This window comes from Solanum verrucosum, unplaced genomic scaffold (genome assembly GCF_900185275.1).
Source record: "Solanum verrucosum unplaced genomic scaffold, falcon-dt-bn FXZP01000163.1, whole genome shotgun sequence".
NCBI lineage: Eukaryota > Viridiplantae > Streptophyta > Magnoliopsida > Solanales > Solanaceae > Solanum > Solanum verrucosum.
This window is the reverse complement of record NW_026020379.1, coordinates 1,660,368-1,687,075: the sequence shown is the minus strand read 5'-3', so window position 1 is coordinate 1,687,075 and position 26,708 is coordinate 1,660,368. Positions and strand designations below refer to the sequence as shown.

General features: G+C 35.4%; 1 protein-coding gene and 1 pseudogene across 6 annotated transcripts in view; one reads left to right on the top strand and one right to left on the bottom strand.

The window, feature by feature from the left end:
- The window catches only part of LOC125839025 (F-box/kelch-repeat protein At3g06240-like), a 151,342-nt pseudogene extending 142,054 nt beyond the window's left edge, over positions 1 to 9,288 (bottom strand).
- Positions 1 to 25,860, top strand: part of LOC125839081 (actin-depolymerizing factor 10-like) — an 858,671-nt gene extending 832,811 nt beyond the window's left edge. For 4 of the 6 annotated variants that reach the window (XM_049518065.1, XM_049518063.1, XM_049518064.1 and 1 more), the window contains exons 2-4: positions 23,907 to 23,942; positions 24,717 to 24,982; positions 25,585 to 25,786. In XM_049518065.1, coding sequence (XP_049374022.1) covers positions 23,940 to 23,942; positions 24,717 to 24,982; positions 25,585 to 25,735 — 420 coding nt within the window. In that variant the 5' untranslated portion in view covers positions 23,907 to 23,939 and the 3' untranslated portion in view covers positions 25,736 to 25,786. Of the gene's footprint in view, positions 1 to 23,906; positions 23,943 to 24,716; positions 24,983 to 25,584 lie in introns of all 6 variants that reach the window. The other 2 variants (XM_049518060.1, XM_049518061.1) reach the window with 2 other exon arrangements.
- Positions 25,861 to 26,708: the final 848 nt, after the last annotated feature.

Here is a 26,708-nt window from a genome sequence, read left to right as displayed (position 1 = left end):
TAATTCTACTAACCGTGATGATTTTGAAGAATATCTTAATCAATCTTTAGAAACAGTGGAAGACGGAGATGGCAATGAAGATTTATTAGCATGGTGGAGGAGGCGGAACGTTACATTTCCAATTTTGAGCAAAATGGTTCGTGATGTTCTAGCTATTCAAGCTGCATCAGTTGCATTGGAGGCTGCTTTTAGTGCGACATCGTTTGAACTTGGCGATCATTGACATTCATTGGCGGAAGAAAGTTTGGAAACATCATTTTTATTTAGAGACAGGGTCAATGCCGAAAGTAGGACTTATAATTTGGCAAGGTTAAGTTCCAAACAAGAAGCTTGGATTAATGCGGTAATTGGATCTAGTGATGATGAATATGAGTCACAAGAGTTTCTAGCAAGTTTGCCAACACCGGAGGATGTTACCGTCGATATGATGCGACAATTAGAATTGAATTTTAAAGGAGAATACAATTATTAGATTACATCCGAGAACTAATTGAAACAAAACCCTTCCTAGAAGGTGGCTGCGTAAATTAGTTACTCATCTAGTATTTGTAACAAATATTAGTTTTACAAATGAGAACTTATTGAAACAGAACCCTTCCTAGAAGGTGGCTGCGTAGATTAATTACTCCACTAATATTTGTAAATTGTAACTTTTAAGTTCTAAGTTGCAATTAGATTTTATTGAATAAATTTGAAGGCTTTATTCAAATCTTTTTTATATAACTATTGTCTTGCATTTTAATTTTAATTTTAAAATACTAACTTTAAAAAACTTAATTTAAAAATTGAAATTTGACATTTGAAATTTCAAGTTAAATTCTTTTAAAATATTTAAAATACAAATTTGAAACTTGAAACTTGAAACTTGAAATTTGAAATTTGAAAACTTAAGCATTTTTATTTGCTAAAAATGTTATTGAAAACTAAATAAACTAAAAGTGCTATTCAATAACATATAATTTCAATACAAATAAATAAACATATAAAAAATTAAAATCCCACGTCCCGTCCCGCCAAACCCCGTCCCATCCCGTATATATAATGGGACGGGATGGGACAAATTTTTATCCCCTCAATCCCGGTCCCTTTAAAATCCCGGCAAAGGCGTCCCCTATCCCGTTCCCGTCCCCCTTCGTCCCTTCCCCCGGTCCCTGTCCCCTTGCCAGCCCTAGTACGGGGCATTGATTTCATGGGCCCATCCGTGAGTTCTTATGGGCAAAAGTGTATATTGGTTCCAGTGGAATGGGTTGAGGCCGTTGCTTTTCCTGAGAATGATTGTAAAAATGTAGCTGGTTTCTTGAAGAAGAATATCTTCTCAAGGTTTGGCACACCCAGAGCTATTATTAGTGATGGTGGTCCTCACTTCTGTAACAAGGTGCTCAGTGCGCTTTTGAGCAAGTATGGGGTTAAACAGCACAAGGTTGATATGCCTTATCACCCATAGACCAGTGGACAAATAAAGGTGTCCAACAGGAAAATCAAGGCAATCTTGGCAAAGACAGTGAATGCCAACATGACAGATTGGGCACGGAAGCTAGATAATGCTATATGGGCATATCAGACAGCTTTCAAGACACCTATTGGTATGTCTCCATATCAATTGGTGTTTGGAAAGGCATGTTATTTGCCGGTTGAGCTTAAGCATAGAACACTCTGGGCATTGAAGAAGTTAAACCTCAATTGTAGCAAAATTGCAAACTTGAGGTTGGATCAGATCAATGAGATGGATGAGTTCCTTCTGAGAGCCAATGAGAGGTCGACACTGTATAAGGAGAGGATGAAGCTATATCATGACAAGCATTTGAGAAAATAAGCTTCACTCGTGGTGACTTTGTTTTACTCTTCAACTCCATACTTCATCTGTTTCCAGGCAAGTTGAGATCTAAATGGTCTGGACCTTTTAAGGTCACACTTGTGTTTCAATCTGGTGCTATTGAGCTGGAAAATGATAAAGGAGAGAGGTTCAAAGCAAATGGCCAGCGAATCAAGGCAGATTTGGGTGTTCCTGAAGATGTGAGATTGTAGAGTAATGCAAACTTGATAAAGTCTGAGTAATCAAGTAACCTGCGTCGCTCCGCGACGTTAAATTGTGCACTTCTTGGGAGGCAACCCAAGATGTAATTGTACTAGGTATTTTCCTTTTTTCCTTATTTTTCTTTATTTTTTATAGAGTCACTGTGTGCTGATGTGAGCAGGAGAGAATAGGTAAAAAATGCAGAAACTGGTGCAGACTGACCTTCACGGACAGTCTCACTAACCGTGGTGCCCTTCACAGGCACTTTCATGGTCTGTCAACTTGAGGACCAACCTAAGGAAGCTACAGAAAATTGCACGAAAATAGGTTCACGGAAGGGTTCATAGTCCGTCAGAGCTTGTACTGACCATCTAGCCTTTCGTGAACCTCATGTACGAATTTTAGTTCCAAGTCAACATCACGGAAAGTTTCACAGACTATGATGCCCTTCACGGGTAACTTCACGGTCCGTCGTATATCAAAGGTAAGTTTCTTTGCCAAGTCATTGTCACAGACTGGTTCACGGACCGTGATGCTCTTCCCGAGCAATTTCACGACAAGAAATCTACTACCCAGTAACACCAGTTACCCGACCCGCGCGTAACCTAACTCAAAATTAAAATGTATTTATTCGATTCCAAATGCCAAAGAGTCATTTTTCCTCCTCTTTTCTCTCCATAACGGTCCTTTAAAGATTAAAATCAATTCTATCATCAATCGATTCCAAGTTCATCGCAGAATCTACGCCCTAATTCCAAATTCCTCAAGAATCGCTATTCTAGGTTGTTTCTCTCTCATTTTTGGGATCCAAGTGTTTGTTTCTACAGTGCATGTAAGTTCGTTGTTTAAGTTGCCATAACTGAAATTCCTTGATAGAAGTTAGTCCTAACTACTTTGATTGAGGCGATTTGAGTAGGTGTAGGTGTTGGACTGACATATTTGATATTGAACGGTTGTGGGTTAAGTGACTTGGGTGTTTTTAAATTGATGTTTGTATGTGGGTATGATAATAATGAGTTGAATTCGTGATTGTTCTAGTTGGTGAGGATTCGATTTGTTAAGTGAATGCATTTATTAAACTGGGTGATGTGTAAATGTGTCTTAATTTTGAATCTGTGCTAGAAATGGTTGTTTGGGCTGTAAGAATCGTATTTTATTGCATGAGGGAAGAAATCAATAGAATACTGGCCAAGTGTAAGACCACGATAGGTCTTACGGACCGTGTAAGCCACCAAGGGTCGTAAAATCGATGGTGGACCACACTTGGAGTCAACTTTTCCCTCAGACTCAGTTCACGGGCAATATCACAGATAGTGGTGAACTAGGGCTGTAAAGCCTTCCGTGAACAACACTTGGTAAAAAGTTATGTGGTTCCTTTTTGCACATTCTTTGTCTCAACTCCACGAGGGATTTCACAACCTGTGGTACATACCACGGACCGTACAAGGTCCCGTAGAGAATACTTAGTGTAACATCTTTAAATTTTTCTGCCTTTTAGTTTTTGCTAATTTCTTTATTCTATGGCCCTTCCCAATGATATATTGGGTGATGACATTCTTAAGGCAAGGCATCACAATGATTTTACATAAGGGAAGTCTGAGTACCCGATAGTGCGTCATTTGACTGTGTTGAATACTAATGAGTTTTGTATTTCTCAGGTATAATGGGTTCCAGAAGAAAGAACGCAAAAAAACCTGCCCCTCTCCCCACTACTTCTCAATTAGAGGGTCATGACGACTCTGAAGCTAGTGGTTCTGAGGTGCAAATAAATGTTACACCTGAAGATCACTCGCCTCGGGCTACTTAGATCATTGACCAAAAGAGCTATCCTCCAGGATACCCCTCCTCAGTCTGAAGAGGGATGTGGTAGTTCTGATTACGGGGAGGACTCAGAAAGTCAATCTGATGTTGCTGCTGGTAGCCAATTTACTGATAACTCGGGGGGCAGTGTATCTCCAAAAGATACAAACACCTCTCCACCTGTGGCGAATACAGAAGTTGAAACTGGAGTACGAGAGGAAAACGCTCCTATAGAGGATGATGAAGAGATCACCGATGATGATACCATGGTGATGTATGTGACCGCCCATGAGCCTAATCCTGCACTGAGACCACAACTGATTGCCTGTTATCGTTCCATGTGGACTGTGAACCGATCCGAAGATTTTTTCAACAATGGGATTGTAAACAAGACTGGTAGCTTCAAAAAGCGGGCAATCATGCCTGAGACTAGAGTGGTAGTAGCTGACATTAAAGCATTCCTGGACATTTATCGCACGTTTCAATTTCATCAATTCGATTGGATGGACAATACACTTGGGGAATACTCTTACCACTTTACTAGAGAGTTTTACTCATCTTATGCAGCTACGCTAATAAACTTTTATGCAGAGACAGAGACTACTAAACGTGGACAGAGAGACATGGCCATGACCTGGGGTCCACTCAATTCTATTGTATTTCGGGGTAAATCAGTAGATATCTCGGAGGCCACTATTAACAGGATGTTGCATGGACCCGAATACTCTTCACCGACTTCAGTTGGCCTTTCCAAGGGCAACCATCATGAAGTCACTAGTGACACTACTATGGAGATTCAGAGTTCTCGCGAGAAGGTGTTGCGTTGGTTTGCAAAGCAAATTGCCATAGATGGGGAGAATGCAGTTTGGGTCACCACGATGCCAACACTAATTACAAAAGCTTCGTTATCATTTCCAGCCAAGGTGTGGTGGGTTGTTGTGCGTGCCCAATTGAGACCTATAGGAAATGATAACACCTTGTCTCCTTCTTTAGCGTCTTTGGTAGCCAGCTTCATGGCTGGTTACCCGGTCAATGTGGGGCGGATCATAGCTACTGAGATTAGAGACATATCATTGAATGAGAGAGCCGGGTTTCCATTTCCCTGTCTGATAGGGAGATTGTGTAGACAAGAGGATACTTCCCTAAACAAGCTGATTGACAGATGACGTAACGCATTCAAACTCATCCAGGTTTCTAAAATCAAGGATGTGGGAAATCATCCCTTTGGCGTGAAGTTTGCCGCTGTGAGTACTTTAGTTGTTGTTCCTCATGTACCACTTGAGATCCCACAGGCAGACAGATGCACAGAGCAGAGGGAGTCATCACAACCGTCCACAAATGCACCACCACCTCCAGCTTCAACCCCCCAGGTTCCAGGTACTTTTGTTACTAATCCTGTGCTTTTTCTTGAGAAATTGGTTGCAAATTAGCGCCAAACCAGGACATTGACATATCAGATTGTAATCTGGATGCCCCAGCTAATAGTGACAAAGGTGTTAGTTGCGAAAAAAGAGATCCATGATAAGATGCGAAATGAGTTGGCTGTCTTAAAAGACAGAATGGATGGGTTGGAGAACCTTGTCCAAGATCGCTGCCAAGCCGCAGGTTCAGTAGAGACCGAAGAATTCAAACCATAGTTGGCCGAAATGAGAATCCAGATTGCTAAACTGGTTGAAAAGTCAGTACATGTACCTACTCCGATAATGCTGGAATATTTAATGCAAATGCTAACTCATGCACCCTCCACTCAATCAATTGATGTTCTTTGGGGAAAAATCTCCACGAGTAAGTCCGACAAGAGAAAACACAAAACTGGAGAACTTGATGAGGAGACACCTATTGACCCAGTTAGAGAGGCAAAATGGCAAGAAAAGAGAGCTAGTAGAACATCAAAGAGGGAAGCTCGAGAAAAGAAAGCCCTTGAACTGCAACATCGAGATGCAACCTTAGTTGGAACTTCTGGTAGTGGAGCACCAGCTTGGAAAAGTGAGGACCAACTGATCATGTACCGAGTTCTGAGAGTGCACCCATTGATAAAGGTGCCAATGCTGATTCAAAGACCGGCGCCTAGGGCGTCGTAGGTATGACCCCTCCTCATAGCCCAGTGTGTTTTATTGTTCTGTATTGACTTTGAGGGTAAAGTCCTTTTTATTTTGGGGAGGGGTGGTGAGCAACCTGCCATAGCTGTTAGAAAAATGGAGGTTGTCTCTGTGTATTATTGTTTTGGGTGTTTTGTGTGTTGAGCTGTGCAGCAGCTAGTCTGTTAAAAATGAGGACCTGAATCTGAGTTTGACTATTAGGATCTTTAGATGACATCTTAGATACTAATATTCTGAACATGGCTAATCTGACCAATTAATTGGTGAACCAAGAAGCTGAAAAATGCAGTCATGTGTCATGTGTGTGTAAATTTTGATTGAAGTCTAATACTAGGAGCAGAAACTAGAACTTGCCTAAGTAGTGTTGCTTGAATCTGAGAATAAACGGATATGAAAGGATTAGTAGGCCATTTTTGTTAAACCAGTAAAAAGCCAAAAATAAAAGAACCAAATGAAAAGTTTATCACTCGAACCCAATTTGAGCCTTAAATCAGTCTTTGTTCTTACCCAACATATATCATATACTTGGTTCTCCGAAGGTACGATATCACAACTCAGGCCAAAATTCTAAGTTGAGGGTGATTGCAATCCAAACAGATTGAAAAAAAAGGTTCAACCAGTGAGCTAAGTGCATATTAAAATTGCATATAAAAAAATTGGGAAAAAAACAGAAAAAGAAGAAAAGAGAAAGGAAAGGAAAATAATAGCTACTGGGTTGGGCTGAAATAAAGAAAAAGAGGGAATCACTCAGAAAAGAGTATGTGAAAATGAAACTTTGGAAAACCAAGGGATTAGTCACGCACGAAACCAAATATTCATTCCCTTAGCCCCGAGCCTATGTTACAAGCCAATAAAGTCCTACAATGATCCTATTTCGAGTGTTTGAAAGATAAAGCGTAGAAAGCAAGGGCAAGCCTATGGTAGTTTGTTGTTAGTGTTTGAAGTTCATTGAGAGCGTGAGCGTAGTACTCAGTCCCAACTATTATGAGCGAGGGACTTCTTTGGTGTGAGGACACAATGGTTGCATTTGAAAGTAGATTGTGTGAGCTGATAATTCGCAGACATAAACATGATTGACTGTGAATAATGAGATGTCATATATTGATCCTTACATGTTAGATTCAGAGGTTTGGGATAAAATTGTGCTTGAATAGTTGTTGTGTAGTGTCATAAGTCTGGAAATGAATTGAGAACTGATTGTATTTGTTTTTCTCATCACTTGAGGACAAGTAATGGTTCTAAGTTGAGGGTGTTGATGTGCTGCGAAATCGTGGCACATTTGATGCTTAATAACTATGAACTAATACTGGAATTAAGTGAAATTTTGGATTATTTGATGGGTTTGTTAAATGTGTAGGGAGAATCTGGGTTGTATAGAAAAGTGGAAAAAAAAAGCAGAACTGATGTTGACCAAGTGAAGTTCACGGCCAACTTCACGTACCATGAACTTCATTACAGTCCGTGGTTGAGCTCGTGAAAATGAGGCAGTGTTGGGCCTTGAGAAGATGAAGAGCATAAATAACCAAGGGAAGACCATAGAGGGTTCTACGGGCCGTAGTCCTCACTACGGACCGTGGTACCTGCCGTGAAGCTAAACCAATGTGAAAGCAAGGAAGAGTTGAAAGAAGGTTGAAACCCAAGTGAAGACCACGAGCGACTTTACGGGCCGTGGTCCTCACTACGAACCTCGGTAGAGCTCGTGGTGCATTTTCCAGTGGTCAAGTTTGAAGACCCACTTTTGGGAAGCTCCAAGGCAAGACCACGGAGGGCTTCACGGATCGTGAAGCCCTTGACGTGTCGTGGTATTGGCTGTGAGAAGGCCCGACAACTTAATCCTAATTCAATTAGGACTTATTTTAAACATTCTATTTAAATTACTTTAGGTCGATTTTGAACATTATTCATTATCTTATGTTTGACGACTAAGAAATATTGTATTACTCTTAGCTTTTGATTTTGGGATTTCGATTATTGTTATCAGTTGGATGTTCAGATACAAATTATCAGATTATCGAAGTGATTGTTAATTTGCTAATTATTTTCGTATGTCTTTCTTAACATGTTTTCATTCTTAATTACTGATTATATACGTGAAAGCATGAGTGGCTAAATACCACGACTGGGGTTGTGGGATCCATGACGAAATTCTAGTTGTGATTCCGTAAAACAAGTAAAGGGCAGCCTATGTTTACATTCTGTAGTTTTTAGCTTTAGATATCATTATAATCTAGTGAGTGCACACATTAGATGAGCCTGTATCTGGTATTTGTTCGAGAGAAAAATACCAGTTAGGAAAAAGTTGTAATAAATTATCAAATTTGAGTTAAAGCTTGAGTTCAAGAGAAAAGATCTGTAACACCATATCATTTTAAGCGAGGGTCAATGTTAGTAACACTCTAGGGTCGAGAGAATATGAGTGATAATGATCTGATTTGGCTGAGAAGTGTTAGATAAATTTAACTCGCATGATTATGTAAACATTGATTTGCCTGATGCTCAATTACGGAAGAACACTTGAACTAATGTTATGGTGAACACAATCCTAGTTTCTCTTAATTAACTGAATCAACCTTATAATGAAATAGTCTGTTAGTCGTGAATCTGGATTTTGATTGCAAGTTTGGTAATTATAACATTTCAACCAAACCCAATTTACTTTCCGTTGTTATTTGTTTAGGAGATAATAACAACATTCGAATAAACGCGACACTGAAACCTTATCTATAAAGGAATTCTCTGTGGGATCGACCTCAACTCTAGTTGAGTTTTGTAAATTGGCATCGACCGTTTACACTTCTTATTTGAAGTGTAAGTTTGGACGTATTAGTCATACATAAGCATCAAAATGCACCAAATCACACTAATCAATCTCGCCGGAAGCATTTTGCATCGGCACAATATCACTAGCCGAAACCATTCACCTTCAGCTTTATATCAAGTCACTAGCCGGAACCATTTCCCATAGACTTTATATCAAATTATTACCTGGAACCATTTACCATTGGCTTTATATCAAGTAACTAGCCGGAACCATTTTTCATCGGCTTTACATCACTCGCCGGCAATGATCTCGGCATCATAAACCCATGTCTCATCACAATGTTCAATAATCATTACACACAAGCAATATCACACTACACGGAAGAGACAACAATTCATGCAATTCAAGCCACATTTATGCTATCAAACATTTCATCAATCAATTAATAAGGGTCACAACAAGGCTATTCACATCATCATGTTCATCACATGGCCTTTTCAATTTCAACCCCTTTTTATTCATTAAGATTTATCAAATGGACAATTAATCAATCACCTCATTCTCATTACTCCAACACACAGACAACAAAGAGAATACATGAATTCTACCAGAATACAAGGTTTAGGAGATCACTTGCCTTAAATTAATCAATAATCACTCCAAGAGTTGAGACTTCCCCTTCCGAATCACTTCCAAAGACACACAATCTATATTCAAGCAAGTATTCACAATCACTTTCCGAAAACAATAATACCCATATCAATTACTTTAAAAAATGGGTCAATCAACTCAAAATCCAATTCCAAAAATAAGGTTTGAATTCGAAAGTTAATACTTGAAAACATTACTCAAGGCTTTAGGAACTCATAGAGAAAAATCATAAAGAAAAATGATTCAAAATTGGTTCAAAATCTCCATTTTAGTTAAGAACTTGAGTTCTTGAAAACCTTGTCATTTACCAATCAAAATCCCAATTTTTGATGTTAGAATTCCCAAATAACCAAAGAAAAATGAATGTTTAGGATCATGGAAGCTTACCCAAATGATTTAGCAGAAGAAATCCTTTCAAAAATTGCCACCAAGGGTCCCCCAAGCTCAAAATGGAAAATGAGGCTTAAATCCCAAAAATGGCAGGTCAAAACCCCCTCTAAAGTCGCAAAAACAATTTGTGAACCCCGCAAAAAGGCGCCTCTCGCAAAATCGGAACCCCATTCGCTTTGTAAAGCTTGCTTAAGTGATGAGGCTCTCGCTTCTAGAAGGTAGCTTAAGCGACTGGCCTTCACAAAAGCGAGGCTTGCAGACACCAACAACTCAACCAACACTCAAAACATCAAAATAACACTTGGGATTCGTTCGGAACCCCATAAACACAAACTACATATGCAAATCAATTATACTCGATGTTCTGGACTGAATGGAACCATCAAAATACAAATCTGAGGTTTTCTTGACCCGTCATCTTTGCAAACCACAAGAAACTAACTCAATGCCTAAAATACCTAAAACAAGCTCGGGACCTCTCAAAAATCAACAAAGACTTCACCCAATACTAAAATCATCCCCCAAATCTAATAGAACTCTCATAATTCCGATCAGAGTATCTGAACCCCGAACATTGACGAAAGTCAACCAAAAGGCTGAATTTTCACAATTTCAAACCTTAGGACCTCAAATCCTCAAAAAATCTCTGAATCAGAAACCAAAAACTTTGACTGATCAAATTTCACCTTTCAAGACTAATGGACTTGACGGAATTTCATTCCGACACTCGAAACTCCAAAAGACACCGAAAACCACTTTTAAGCAACTCGACCTTTCAAAAATCACAAACTTACCGAAGTTCTCAACTTTTCACTCAATGTTTGAAATCAATCATAATAAAACCCGGGGTCGATATCGAGAGGGAAAAATGATAAATTTAATGAAAAAACTAAAAATGACCAACCGGATCATTACAACCAACCAACGTACTTATGCAATCATTTTTAACACATAAAAAATTGTATCATCACTGAAATTTTCATTTCACATATATAGAAAGTTTGCATTAACAAATATAACTCAATTATAATAATCTTAACTAAGCCAACAATTCACTACAGATGTATAACAATCTCCTATGCAAGACGTTGAGACACAATGATATCTACAATTGAATAAAATATATTCAAGGGCTCACAAGGTCACCATGCTAATAATACAAAAATAGCAAGGCCAACTTCAAATATGATAATTGCTCACTTAAAAGACAACTTGTAGGAACAGTCTATGGAGTGGAAAAGTGTCTACAAATAAAACACCGCTGATAGCATACATGGGACATGGTTTGTAGGACAAAAGGGGAAGAGGGTGTTTGTCACGAACCCGACCGTCGTGATTGGCACCTACACTAACCCTCCGGTGGGAGAATCACTACTACAACCCCAAACCAAGCAACTAAACCAAAACTAAAGCATTTAAGTTATGGAAGCAAGTTAAATAGCTAAAGCTGAAGTTCCCATAAACTTCCAAAAGATCTAACTACTAAACAATGCGGAAAATACACCTAGAACTTAAAAGTCAATGTACCAAAACATTTAAAGTTCAACAAGTCTAAACAAGAAGGGATACAACCCCAAACTAATGAATTAATAACTAACTAGGAAGTCTAAGTCCGAAATGTGGACATAGACATAAAGAAGAACTGGCTGGACCTTGAATTCGACGATGATCACTGATCTTTTAAGCGAGCTCTGTCAATAGCCGCTTGAGGATGCCCTATACTCAACAAAGAAAGAGCAAGTGCAGTATCAGTATACAACCACAATGTACTGGTAGGATTACGTGCTATCCCACTAAGTGTAACATACATAAGTCATTACAACAATATAATCACATACATATATCGAACATATACAGTATCATCAACAATTACGAACAATGAACAATTTCACGATTCTCAAAAATCACAGTTATATCAAGTCATTGGTCTTCTCATGGAACCCAAACCCAAACTGTTAGCATACCGAAACGTGGTATCCGATCCAATGATTATGCCAAAATGTGGTAACCGATCCCATAATTATGTCGGAACATGGCAACTGATCCAAGTTAGTGCGTCGGAACGCAACACCCGATCCATTCAACAAGCCACAATCACAATCACAATCACAATCACAAAGTACATTCTCATAATCATACAATCAAGTCATGATTCATGGCATTCATCATTCATCAATCCTCATTATAATTAATGTGATCAACAATGCAATATTCGCATACAACATGTATCATAATGAAGCAAGAACAAACATACATCACACAATCATAGAATTACAACCAACACCTACCTTGAAACAAGCTTGAAACCCTAAGAAACTTGCCTTTCCGGATTCGTTCCGCTTGTTCTTGGTCTATAAACAATCAATATAATACGGGAATCAATAAACAATCACTAATTACCCGGATTACTAACAATTCTATGAACCCTAGATCAAACCCATGATCCCAATCTCCCAATTTAGTGTTGTTTCCACAATAGATTCTAGATCAAAACCCTCCCCCATCGATAATTACCCATTAGATTACGTTCCACGGATCGAAAAACGGATTCGGGGAGTTAAAATCTTACCTTTAGCCAGAAGAATGATAGGAAACCGTCAAGAAAAGACCTGGGTTCGTTCCTTAGCTCTCAAATTTGAAAATTGTAGAATAAAACATTTTTGGGGTTTATTTATGACTTTAAGTCGCGTCTGACCCGCCACAACGGTCCTCACCCCGCTGCAGCGGCCCCGCCCTGGCGACCAAAATCTCGTCCAAGCGGCTTGCACAGAACCAATGAGCTATTTTAATAATTCCAAGACCCCATTTCACAACACACCTTCAACCAACGACACTTAGAAACTACCCGTTCACGCCAAGATCAATTCCGGGAGTTCTACTCGCCCAAATTCAATTCTGTAAAGTCGTACGAGTTCCTTAACGACTTATCTATCTACTCATGTGATCAAATTCATAATTAGATCACCCAGTTGATACTAGATTTCTCTACACCTTAATGACTCTAATTTCGTCCAAATCTGGACTAGGTTGGGAAATTTCAAGTTACTACGAAAAAGTTTTCTGGCCCAAAAAATTTTCCCCGTTGGCTTTTCTATAACGACGGAACCCGATCATTATAGTGTTGGTATAATAAATTGTATAATGTGGAACAAGACGGCAGTAGCACAGTATGTATGGAACATTGCGAACAAGGATGACTATCTTTGGGCAAGCCGAACTATGCAATGGGCAATAGCGACAACAGTAATATACCATACTTGGAGAGCTAGGAATGAGGCTTTGTGAAATCAGAAGGTGTCCAAACCACAAAGCATCAGACAACAGACAATGATAAAGATTAAACAAAGAATAAAAGAAGTATATATATAGGAAGTGGATAGATGAAAGAATGACAAGAAGAGATGTACATACTTAAGAGAGGGCTAAGTGCCTAGGAAGAACACATAGCTAGTTTAGTTGGTTGGTTTTTATATTACAACAAGTTACTCATTAAAATCCCACTAAGTGGGGTCTGGAGAGGGGAGATGGTAGAGTGTATGCGAGATGCACATACTTGAGAGAGGGCTAAGTGCCAAGAAAAAACATATAGCTAGTTTAGCTGGTTGGTTTATGGAATGAGTTATTTATTATTTTATCATCGATAAGAAGATGTTTTGTTCGACCAAAAATATATATTTTAAAACCCTAAAATTCTCTAAATATACTTGTAAGTATTTAGAATGATAACTAGTGTTTCTAAAAAAATGATTATCTTCTATATGAATATAAGGTGAGAGGACAATTTTAAATTATGTATAACCTTCACCTCATGAATAAATATGATTATTTTTTTCAATCAAAGGATCAATTAAGTACTCACTTAAATTTCTGTTAGCAGTAGAAAACTAATGAAGGACTGATTATTAGAAATAAAATAAATATATATTCTATCATTAATGTGAATTCTAAATTAAGATATGTAATATTCACATTTATGTGAGTAGTATTTCTAAATATATGCTATCATATTCATATTTAAATGATAACATTACAATCACTATTTTGTAATAGTATATATCTTTAGATATATGTTGTTATATTTTAACAATATTAAAGGGCCAAAATAAAATTTATCAGAACTGAAGCACCAAAAATGCTATGATACTCTCATATTGCAAGATATATGAATATAACGTGAGAGGTCGACACTATAAATGGCTGAGAGTTTATTTATGAAATTATATTGAATATGTTATTGTTTTCATTTTTAAATTATTTGTAACACTAGTAACCTTTACTCCATGAACGAATATCAAAATTTTCAATTAAATACTCACTTAAATTTCTATTAGCAAAATATAGAAAATATATTGAAGAAAATAATAAATGAATAACTGTCAGAAATATATAAAATATACGAGAGAAACTAGAGAATGAATATTTCAATTCATTGATTAAAAAATACAAGAGATTAGTATAATATCAAAATTACACATAAGAAAAATAAAAAAAATAAAAAATATTCTATCATTAATGTGAATCCTAAATTAAGATATGTAATACTATTATATATTTTAAATTAAGGTATGTAATATTCATACTTATAATGTTTCTAAGTAGATGCTACCTCCTTTTGTTTTCTAGGTGGTGCAGTACAATTGTGAGGCTCCAAATATAATCTAAATATATGCTACCATTTTTAAGCGATACGTAATATTATAGCCAATATTTTGTACATTATTTATCTCTAAATATATGTTATCATTATTTAAGAATATTTAAATAACCAAAATAAAATTTACCAAAACTAAAGCACCAGAAGTGCTATTATACAATGGTACTTAGCATTAAACAATGGTACTTAGCATCTCAAAATTTCTTTATAGTGTTCTTTTCATTGCGTTCCTTGTTTCAGGTATTTAACTTTTTATTTATTTATTTATTATTGATTACCTAAAAATCAAACCAAACTAGAAATTTAATCAAATCAAAGAAAAAAACCGACACTTTTATTTGTTTGCCCCAACTTTGGTTTTTAATTTTAAAACATGATAGTATTTAGGTTGATTTTGATTTTAACAAAAAAGAAACTGAAAAATAAATCTAGCTGACTATATAAATGCCTATTAAAAATTATAATTGCTCATATGTATATCTATATTTAATATAAATTTTTGAAAAATCTTATGTACTCGTTAATCTTTTGCACTATTGATTCGTAGTATTCGTCTTTATAATAATTTATTGTTTTTATTTTTACTTTTTATTTCGATTTGTAATTTTTATTTCAATTATTTCAAGAATCTTGATGTTATAAATAACTTGTGGAGTTCTATATTTATTTATTATTATTTAATTTAACTCATCGCCAAGATTCTTAATATGTCATAGTTAGATTCTTAATTTTCTATTCATTGTAATTTTTTTAAGTATATTTCTTGAAAATGGTTAAATTCTTGAACAATGCAGATAATTTTCTGGAGAAAACTACACATATAGTTTAGCTTTGATTACAAATATTTTTTTCTTATATATATAAAACTGTTTTTATAGTATTATATTGATAGTCAATTTTAAATGTATTTGACAGTATATTATTATATATTTAAAAAATAATTGGCAAAATAAACAAATAAAATAATTGACAAAATCAAAGACATGAAAAATCGATTTAATTAGTTTAATTTCAACATTTGGAAACCATCTTAATTGGTTTTGGTTGTCCTTTAGAAAACAAATTAGGCCAAAATTGAATCATTGATTTCTTTAATTTGGTAACATTTTTTTTTATCACTAAACATTTATATATTCTACTGAAAATTGAAATACCGAAGTTATTATTTAAAGTTATAAAATAATTCCAATAAATATTTCTTAATTGTAGGATAGAACCAAATAATTTACTGATAGATTTTTTTCTTTCATTTTTATTATGTGACCCTATGTTACAAAAGTTTGTAGATTGATACGAAAAAATTTATAATAAATTTGACTTTCAAGTTTGGTCCAAGCTGATGGATTGAAATGTTGTGCCGATACTCATATTGGAAGTTGTGTACCAGACTCTAATGATGATACCAGATGTGATAATTTATGTAAGCAAAATTGTATGGGTATGGAAGGCCGCTGCAAAATTATAAGCTCAAAATCTCCTAATCATTTTTGTCATTGTTTGTGTTAATTCTCTTTCACGAAAGAGAGACTATATATTAAGTTTTAGTATTCATATATTTCAAATTCTAGAAGACGGTTAATTTTGTTTTTTTGGATGAATAAAATAGAAAAACTCTTAATTTTTTTTATCTTAAATATGTCACCATATTTATGTATAGCAAACTTTTTAAAACTTTTAATTTTAAATATGCATAGTATTTCTGTAATTATAAAAATTTCTCGATAAGAAAATATAAAATAGCACAGTATATTTTTTTGGGGATATACTAATAATATAAAAAATTATCAAATAAAGTAATTAATAGTGCAAATGTTTTCTCATTCATCAAGGTATAAGAAGAAGTCTTACTTTAATAAACGATCTTTTAATTTCAAGGAAATCAACTATGTGATAGAATTGTAGTCTCATTTGTTTGCACTTAATGAATGTCTGAATCTGAATGGTTCAGACTTTGTTGTCAAAACGATCATAAAATGTATTTGTTTTCTTTAAGATTTTTAGCACTTAATAGGTCTGAATAGGTCTTAATTATTACGACCTAGAACAAAGTCTTATTTTCATTAAAAGGTATTATTGTGTGAATAATATTCATCATCACTAGCCACCACCACTAACCACCTTTGTTCATCACAACCACCATGACCACCACCACAATTGTCAATCATTATTACCATTGTTTACCACCTACCACCTTTGTCATCACAACCACCATCATTGCTAACTACTACTAGCAAATGCTACCACACTTACCTCGTTCATCATTATGATTATATTCATTGCCACTACAACCATTGTCTTTGTACCCGTCGCGGCTGCTACCGCCACTACCATCGTCTATGTAGCAGTCGCCGCCTTCACTATCACTATCAACTACTATCACCACTATAGTCAATTCCTACTAACGACAAAACTCTACCATCACAACTAACATCGCCGTCAACCACCACCATATATATATTCTTCAGTCACCACCACCTCCTCTGCCACTACTACTAGTCATTGCCGCAACTATGGTCAATCTTTACCATCAACCACCTCCATCATCATAACTAGCACCACTGCCACCAATCACAAACACATCACCAACCACCACCATCAACACCACCAAGTATTAACATCAACTAACTTTATCATTTCGACCACCAACACCACTACCAATCGCCACAACACTAACCATCTCCACCGTCACAACTATCACCACCATCATTACTAGCCACTAACAACAACAATTACCATCACCACTACCGATACAAACTATCTCCACCATCACTAGCAACTAGCAAGTATAATTATTTCATTTTTTAATCAAATAATGATTTTATTTTATTAATTATTTTTAGATATTTAATTAATTTTTTTTATTGTATATTTATTATTTACATATAAATAGACGACTATGTATATTTAGATGTTGAAAAGACAATCTTAATAATCCAGATGTGCATTCAGATTCAGACGTCTTAATCTTGATGAAAACAAATGAGGCCTTAGGTTAATTCTAAATTATTTATTAGATTTTGACAGTCTAATACAAGTGTATCTTTACTTTACTTGTAATAAATATAGGACATATATATTTATTTGTTCAAAGTTATACGAGTTTAAGTATATGTTTGTGTACAACCAAAGTCGAAGGGAATCGTAACATCTCGAAAATTTCTAAATTAAGACTCGATCCATTCTTCATTTGTAAATAAGGTTGTACCGAGTGATTCTAACTTTTTTAAGTGTTAAGGTCACTAGATGTAACACCTCGGATTTCAAAAAAAGAACTAAAGAGAAATTCGTTCAAGTCACCCATCAATATTTACTTTTGTATCAACTTCAATCGATTATATATTTTAACACATAAAAATTGGGTGGCTCATGAGCTATCAAATCGAAGGCCTTTGAGTCTTCTTTCCGAAGCCACCAAGTTTGCTAAATTTTAAGGTCCGAGTAAAAGTTATGCTCGTTTGAGTGAAACCTCTCCATTTAAGGCTTTCCATTCGTTTTAGGAAATGATATTTTGGTCTTTTCATTTTCCTCCATTGTCTTAGCACGTTTTTTCTGACCCATTAAGGGTTTATTCAGATTCTAAATCACCTATTCACATTCCAAATAACTTAGAATTTTAGGGCAAGATTTCAAGAAGAGAAAAAAAAAGGTTTTCAAGCGCTCATTCAAGAATTGAGGAATTTCGCCAAGAACAATCGTTCTTTCCAGGTATGTGAGGTTTTCCATAGTGATGAACTTGTTCATCCTCATGCCAAACATGTATTTCTTTTATTAATTCGTCTATAAAATCATTTATGTATAGATTCTCGAAGAGTTCTTGAGTTTTAGCCTCATTCTTTCACAATAGAGGTTTTGAGTTCTTGAGGTGAGGGTCTTGCGAATGAGTGGTGATTCTTGATAGAATTTGGGTGGGATTTCAATGAATTTGTGTTGGGTTTGTGAATCAAAGGGAGTTTTGAAGAAACCAATCGATTCTAGATGAGTTAGGACACGAAATTGAGCAGGCTCAGGGTGGGGCAATTCGCCTCCAATGCACCAGGAGGGTTGGAGCCCTGCGCCTGAAGTGCACCCCAAAGGTCTTCTAGTACTTGAGGACTGGCGCCAGGGTCGTCACACCCTTTTCTTCTCCGTTCTTCGTTCCGTAAGTGTTCTTTCAAATCGTGTATTTGCTCTCTTCTTGATATTAACTCTTAAAGTCTTTATTAATCCTTGAGAGATCCTACATGTCCTAATCACATGTCTTAAATTACATTTTGTAACACCCGGAAAATTAGTAGGTGAAACTAGAGTCTTACGTGAGAGTTTTAGAGTTTGATGTGTGGTTTAGAATTGTAAAATGGCTTTCTGAACATAGAATGAGGGGTTTAGGGGTTAAACGTCAAGGTACGACTCTTCAAGGACCAACCAAGGGGTCCTTGAGGAGGACCCCAAAACAGTCCCTAAAACTGCCCAAAAAGGGCCACCTATGGTTGGGACTCACGCCCTGTAGGTGGACCCACACCCCGTGGGAAGGGGTCGTGGGTCAAGGCCCCATTTGAGGATATGAATACCAACACCTACGAGTGTGCAGCGTGCCCCGTAGACCCACCCACGGTCCGTGGGTCATGGATGTGGGTCGTGCATGCAACACTGTCCAAGTTCGGTCAAAGGTAAGGGTCTTTAGGTAATTTCCTTTTTAGTTATTATTAAGTGGAAATCGTGTTGTATAGTATTAATTCACCTATTTAAGTGTTTTAAGTCATTAACAACCTCATAACTCCCAAGACCCCAACTCATAACCAACTTTCCCCCAAATAATTCTCTCTCTAAAACTCCATAGAAGAAAAAGAAGAAGAAGGTGAAGTCTAGGGTTCAAGAGGCAGCCTTTTCTCCCCAATTTCGTGGTGAATATTCATAAGGTATGTTAACTTATTCATCTATGGGTTCTTCCACCCGTAGAGCCCCCTAGATTTCCCTCAATTGTGAAGACAAAACCCAATTCTAGCTAGGGTTTCTTCCTACATTGTGGGTAGTGTTGAAGTATGATTCCAATCAAGTGGATAATACTTAATTATAATTGATTTAGCATTGAATTATGATATTGTGATGAATTTGTGTATTTTCCATGGTTAACCCTAGTCTAATTGATGAATTTGATATTTTGTGGGTTTATGCCATGAAAGGTGAAAGTGAAGACTTAGGGTTGATTTTCTAAAATTGATGATGTTGATATTAATTGTTCAAGATTAAAAGCAAGTAGACATGAATTGAATTAGATTGTAGTGTACATTAGGGATCTTGACTAGTAAAGCTTGAAGTTGAACATTTTTGATGAATTAGGACTAGAATCACTTGATAATAAAGAATGTGATTAGAATGCCTTGAAATCTAGGTGTAATTGATGATTGTGAGAAATAAAGCTTTGAGAGTAAGGCTTGTAGTCATGAATGTTGAATCACTAGGGCTTTGAGAGTAAAGTTAATGTGATGAATAAAAGTCTAATAGGCATAATTGTGGTGAAAAACCTATACTCACCTAACCTACCTTATAAATGCTTGATTGTATAAAGTGATAGAATCATTTGAACATGGATTGATTGTCAAGGACATCCTTCCATGAGACATGAATGTTAAGCAAGGCTTAATAGTAAATCTTGGGGTGTATGCTTGGCCTCAAGTGGATATTGACAATGAGATGGAGTGTCACACAAGATAGGGTACGGGATCCAAGTTGAAAGGAGAACCATACCTAGTTGATGTGAGGAATATCCAAGTTAAAGGGGGGGGGGGGGGACTCTTACGTAGTAGAGTGTGGGTTTTTACAAAGTTAGGTATCATGAGATGGAAGCCGTCACATAATGGAGTTAAGGTTTCTAGTAGCAATCTCCATATCTAATTAACTAAGACATACTTGAAGAAGTATCTCATAGTGTTCAAAAGCATTAATGAACTAATACATACTTGAAGAAGTATCTCATAGTGTTCAAAAGCATAAATGGATTTAGATATGCTTAAGTAAGTATCTCATAGGGTCCATCTTAATAATGAACTTAGACATGCTTAAAGAAGTGTCTCATAGGGTTCAACCTAATAATGAACTAAGATGTGCTCAAGGAAGTACCTCATAGTGTTCTAAGGTTTAAAGAGAGGGATTAGCTCAAACTAAGAAGTATGAGTAGGAGGACCTAAAAGTGGTACTTAGTATGAATGGTATTATGGGATGTCATTCGTGCATTGCACAAGTATGACTTAAGGTTATTCAAGAAAGTGTTCTCTTACATGATGTATGTTTAGATAGGATTGTGCTAGAGCTGTCTTCCTTGTTAGTATTGACTAAAGGTGAGATTCCCTTGGTTATAAGGGTTAAGCTAAAGGATATGAGATCCTAAGATGATTAGTATAATTGCCTAAGGTGGTACTTAGTGTGAGTGGTATTATGGGATGCCATTCATGCATTGCACAAGTATGACTTGAAGCTACTTGTGAAAGCCTAAGACTTGGCTAGGTATAGACACTATGTTTAAATTGACCAAAAAGTGATACTTAGCTTGGGTGGTATTATGGGATGTCATTCATGCATTGCACAAGTATGCTTTGAGGTTACTTAAGAAGTAGTACTCTTGTGATATTAAAGACTAAGGGTGGAATAATGCTTATATGATGCTTGTGCTAGAGACTTTTCTTATTATTATGATATTGTCTCTTATGCTTATAATTGATGTTTCATGAAATATTTCATATGATTTTGGATTATGTCTTATATTGACTAACCCTTATCTTATTCTCTTATGATTATGCTAGCTAACATATTTAGTACATTTTGTACTAACGCATACTTTGCCTACATTCTCATCAAATGTAGGGTTTGGACACTTGAGTTCTATTCTTGGAGATAAGTTTCTAAGGAGCAAAAGAGTTGAAGATTTGGTGAGTCCTCATATCTTCAAGGACAACCCACTAGTTCCCTTTGTATCTTTTATTTTCATTTTGCAACTATTGTATGTGCTATGTCCCAAGAGTTTTATTCAAAAAGTTGTATTAGATGGTTTGAGACAAAGTGTAGAAAAAACTTCCGCTTGCTTTTATAAAAGACTTCAATTGTATGGATAAAGTTTTAAAATTTCTGTACTTTTCTATTATCTTATGTTATGATATGCTAAGGTCTTGTATGAGACCCCTTCGGGTCAAGTACGTCATGTTACATCCAGGGTGTACCCCTGGGTCGAGACACATTTCAAATTAACGAGGAGTTAAGAGGAAAGTTCAAGAGGTCCTTTTTTAGTCAAATTTGAGATTTCTTTTGAAATTAATTATAGTTTTGAACTAAGTCTTGAGGAAGTGAGTATGATAATGAGAAGAGCTTTTATGGAGTTGATTTTGAGTTCTTAAGTTCATAATCCTTGTTGAAACTTCTATTCCTAAATTTTGAATTTGCTATAGGTTATGCATTGAAGTTCTTGAGTTGATTTGTTCATGTTTATATTCCAGCATGAACCCTATGAATTGAGTATTCTTGATATGAGTAGTATCGTTGAGTTCTGAGTTCTTGAGTTCTAAGTATTGTGTTTCCTATATTGTCATTGAGATTCTTGAGTTGATTCGTTCATGTCTATATTTTAGCATGAACTCTATTTTGAGTTATAACTCTTGAGAATCTTTTAAAGCCAATATTTGTGTTTTGAATTGGGTTTTGAGGAAAGTTTAATGAGTCATTTTGAGTAAAGTTTAAGGGAACTAAGTATTTTCAAATGTATCATCTTTACATTGAGAAAAGAGAAACTTTGATTTTTAGAAAGAGTTTATGAGTTCAAAGATATTTCAGAACAATTACCTTTTTAAGAGGATAGTCTGAGAAATTATCTCAAACCAGAGAAATAGTATGCTTTAATACATTTGAGCATGAATATATATTATTGGGAGTAGTATTGAACACCGATGTGGGGATGAGTTCAGACAACTCACATTCCTCATAAACCATGTACTCAACATGGATAAAGGATCATACTTTTTAGATGAATCCTTAGTGCCTTCGAGAATAGCTTGGTGGATATTAGTTGAGGTGAATAATACCCCGGCAAGGTATAGGACAGTTCTAGCAGTGTGGGCGAGACGTTGTATCATCACATAGCTCATAGTGATGGTTGTCGGTTAGAGAATCTCTCAAATAAGAGTAAAGAGTATTTTATTGTATTTTTTATACACCATTGAGTTATATCTTCTATTTTATACTGCTTTAATCATTGCATCTCTTGTTATTGTTTTTGTATTGGAGTTGAGTTAAGGTGAGTATTTCTCCTAGTCTTTCAGTTCAATTACCTAGGTTTTCAGTTTAGTTATTTATGTTTTTTGTTCTGCTTTTATACTTGTACATTCAATGTACTGATGTCATTCGACATGCATCCTTTTATGATGCAGATACAGGTGTTCAGGATTATCAACAGGTGCTTCGTTGAGATCACTCTACAATCCAGTTAGCTTTGATGAGCCTCGTTGTATTTCGGAGGACTTCACATTTACTTTCCGGTTAGTAGTTTTGAGGTGTCGTGGGTCTTGTCCCGACATACTTCCTTGATAGTAGAGGCTTCATAGATAGATAGAGTCGAGGTGTCTTTCAACATTTACTTTCTTTTGAGGTGTTTTACAAACTATAAGTATTGTTGTTGATTATATATGTATTTTTAGACTTTATAAGTTGAGTAATTCAGTTTTAAGCTTAAGTATGCTTGAGTTAGTCTTCCGCTTGTAGTCAACCAGGATGAGGGTTCGCTTGGGGACCAACAATGGTTCTCGAGTGCCGGCCACATCCAGGGCGTAGGCTCAGGTCGTAACAGGAATAGATGTCATTGTCAGCTGAAGTCAAGTTAAACAACACATTTATGTATTATGCCTTAATAAAAATAACATAAAACTGGGTAAAAATATATCCACACCCGATTTATACACCAAGCTTAGCGATTCATGACATATTTTTACACATAAATCCTTGGCACTTACTCATAGTTAATTAATATGTATTCTCCCCTAATTAAACCACTTAAGTATTTCTCAAAAGTTGTACAAATAAATTGAGTTTCCATAAATGTAATGTTATGAGAATTGTCCAAAAATGTTTGTATTTTCATGTTTACTAGCTATATATATATAACTATGTTGAATAATTTATAAATTTGAAGGGTATTAAAAATATCTCGAAGATTTACAAATTACATTAGGGGATCGTGTCAAAAACTCTCATCGATACCACTAAACTGAATGTTAATTTATTTTCCATTACATTGATTGGTATTAATGCTCCCAAAAAGCAATCCACAATAATAGGAGAAACAACGAATAACCATGATATGTGGGTGACAATATTGATATAGAAAATGGTCGTTACATAATAAATATGAAATTATGAACCATGTTAATTTTGTCCAAAAAAAAGTCCTAAAGAACCTCTATATTGAACATTTGTTCTGTTCTTATACCAAAAATTAAGGATCTTTTTCTTTCTACTCTTTCCTTCTCTTTCTTTTTAGCCAAAAGAAAAAAACTTGCTTCCTTTTCATTTCTTTGAGAAAAAAAACACCAAAATTGTTTGCCAAATACTCAAATGGTATGTTCTATGTTCTTTATTCCTTTCACTTTCACATATTATACATCTTTGTTTTGTTATGTTCATGTTGTAATGAAAATCGTTGAGGCATTTTCGATATTTCTCTGTGTTTTTCTTTACTATATGGTACATAAATTGTAATGTAGTGTATTTTGTTACGTGATATGTCTAAGTATGACAATATTATTGAAAAGCGATAAAATATCATAGAAAACTATTAAAGGGGGAGTGAAACTATTGTAGAATTCCTAAAAAGAGACAAAATGATTTCTCAACCTTCACATTACATAATTTCAAGAAGTTTATGTCCCAAAAATTCAATTGCCCTAACTTTAAGAGCCAAGCTATATGGTTCGAAGGAAATACAATTGAATCCTATTCATTGGTAAATTTATGACTATGTAAATAGGTCTCATATATTATTGAAGCCTTAAAGTAATGTTAAAATGATCTTCGTGTGACCTATAGATCACAACATTATACCCTTTTGGGTGTGGTCCTTCCCTAGAATCCTATGTAAACGCGAGATGTTTCATGCTCCTGGCTACCCTTTTTTTGGTTAAATCCATTTTGACATAAGGGAATCTTTTAGTGTAGTAGCAAAGGTGGCTCAAAAATTGTTTTAGGTCGTAGGTTCAAATCGAAAATGTGACATTCTTACATTCCCTTATGAGAATTTCTGGCTCCGCCACTGTCAGGAAATAACATAGTCCGCGACATGATTTGTTTATTCTCTATGTATGTCTTCTATCGTTCTTTGTTTTTGTTGGATAGGCGAATTCGGCATCAGGGATAGCAGTGAGTGATGAATGCAAGCTGAGGTTCTTGGAGTTGAAAGCAAAAAGGAACCATAGGTATCTAGTTTTCAAGATTGATGAATCTGTGCAGCAAGTTGTGGTTGAGAAAGTAGGTGGACAGGCAGAGACACATGATGATTTTGCTAATAGCATGCCTCCAAGTGAATGCCGTTATGCTGTTTTTGACTATGATTGGACTACTGATGAAAATGTCCAGAAAAGCAGGATCTTCTTTGTTGCTTGGTAAATCTTCACTACCTATTTAACTTTGTTGCCTGGATCCTTCAAAATTGTTGTTCGTTGTATGTCAGATCTTTCAAAAGTTTTTCATATTTGAAAGGATCTAACGGACATTTTTGAAGGATCCGAACAACATAATTACATAACTACCCAATTATCTATCATTCAATATGTATTACTTCTTAGATTGTGAATCTCCAAACCTTGTCAAAGAACACATAGTTTTGATATCTAACAAAGTCAAATCTTGATGAGGTTGCAATACCTTAGATGGCCATTCAACCTTTAGGGAATGACTAAATTATGCCTATATACTATTATTTAAATCTAGTTTCAAACTTGCTCAGACTCTTCGAAAATGTCAATCCATGCATGTCTGATTTTTCAAAAGTAATGTATTTTTGAAGAATCTGACACAAATGCGGCATGGAAAGTGAAGAGTCCGTGCAACTTAGGTCTCAAAGATCACATCTAGGATGCCACATGTACAAAATTGTAATGCAATACTAATATACTCACATTTTGATATCTAACAAAGACATATCTTAAAGAGCTCACAATTTTTTTTATGTGTGAGCTTACAGTGTTGGAATGTATTTATATAGGTCACCAGAGACAGCAAGGGTGAGAAGTAAGATGTTGTATGCAAGTTCAAAAGACAGATTCAGGAGAGAATTAGATGGTGTACAAGTTGAACTTCAAGCTACTGATCCAAGTGAGATGAGTTTGGATACCTTCATTGGAAGAATCCATTGATTTTTCTCAATTTTACATACTTTTTGGGCCTCTATTCATTACTATATCAAGGGCTTTTAACATATTTAGTCGCTCGCCCAAAAATAATTAGAGTCGCTCACCAATATACAAAAAATATATACATAATTATGTATAAAATATGTATATTTTTTGTATATTATATGTAATATACAGAAAATATACATTTTACTGGCTATTATTTTGGTGGGCAACTATATACGATATAAAAAAATATTTATTTACTTTGCCTTGGACCTTTCTTTGTTACTACTAGTTTTTAAGGAATTGTGTTATGATTTCTTTAACTATGTTTTTCAGTTTTGTCTTTTGAAATTTTTGGTTTGTAAACTATTAACATGGTCATGTGACAATGTGATGGAATCCTTTATATTATTTATATATATTATTTAGTTGAATTTTGTTCCTCCTTGGCTTTTCTTTCCTTGAATTTTTGCTTTTGATTTTTGACTCTCCATTTTTTCATTAAAGGTAATTTCACATCCTTGTTATACGGGATAAATAAAACTAAAAAAATAATATATGAACTAAGTTTTATCTTTAGCTAAATCTGAATTGATACGAAGGATTTTTAGTTTCTTCCAGGTGATCTTATAAGTTTATTCCGTCATGTTTTAATACATTCACTTATCATAGTTGCACAACTATAAATTCGTGCATATGTAGGTTAACTTTACACATGTCCAAATCATCTTAAGGGGCTTTCTTCCATTTTTTCCTCAATGTGTGTTAGTTGTACCTTTGATGAATGTAATCATTTTTAATTTGGTATGATCGTACATTCATCTTAGCATTCATCTTAGCATTGGTATCTCTGCAACACTTATCTTGTGGATATGTTTGAGTTTAACAACTCAACATTCACTATCATATAAAATTGTCGATTTTATGGTTGTGCTATAGAATATACCTTTCGTCTTCCAAGACAGAGGTGGTTCTAGGATTTCTAGAAGAA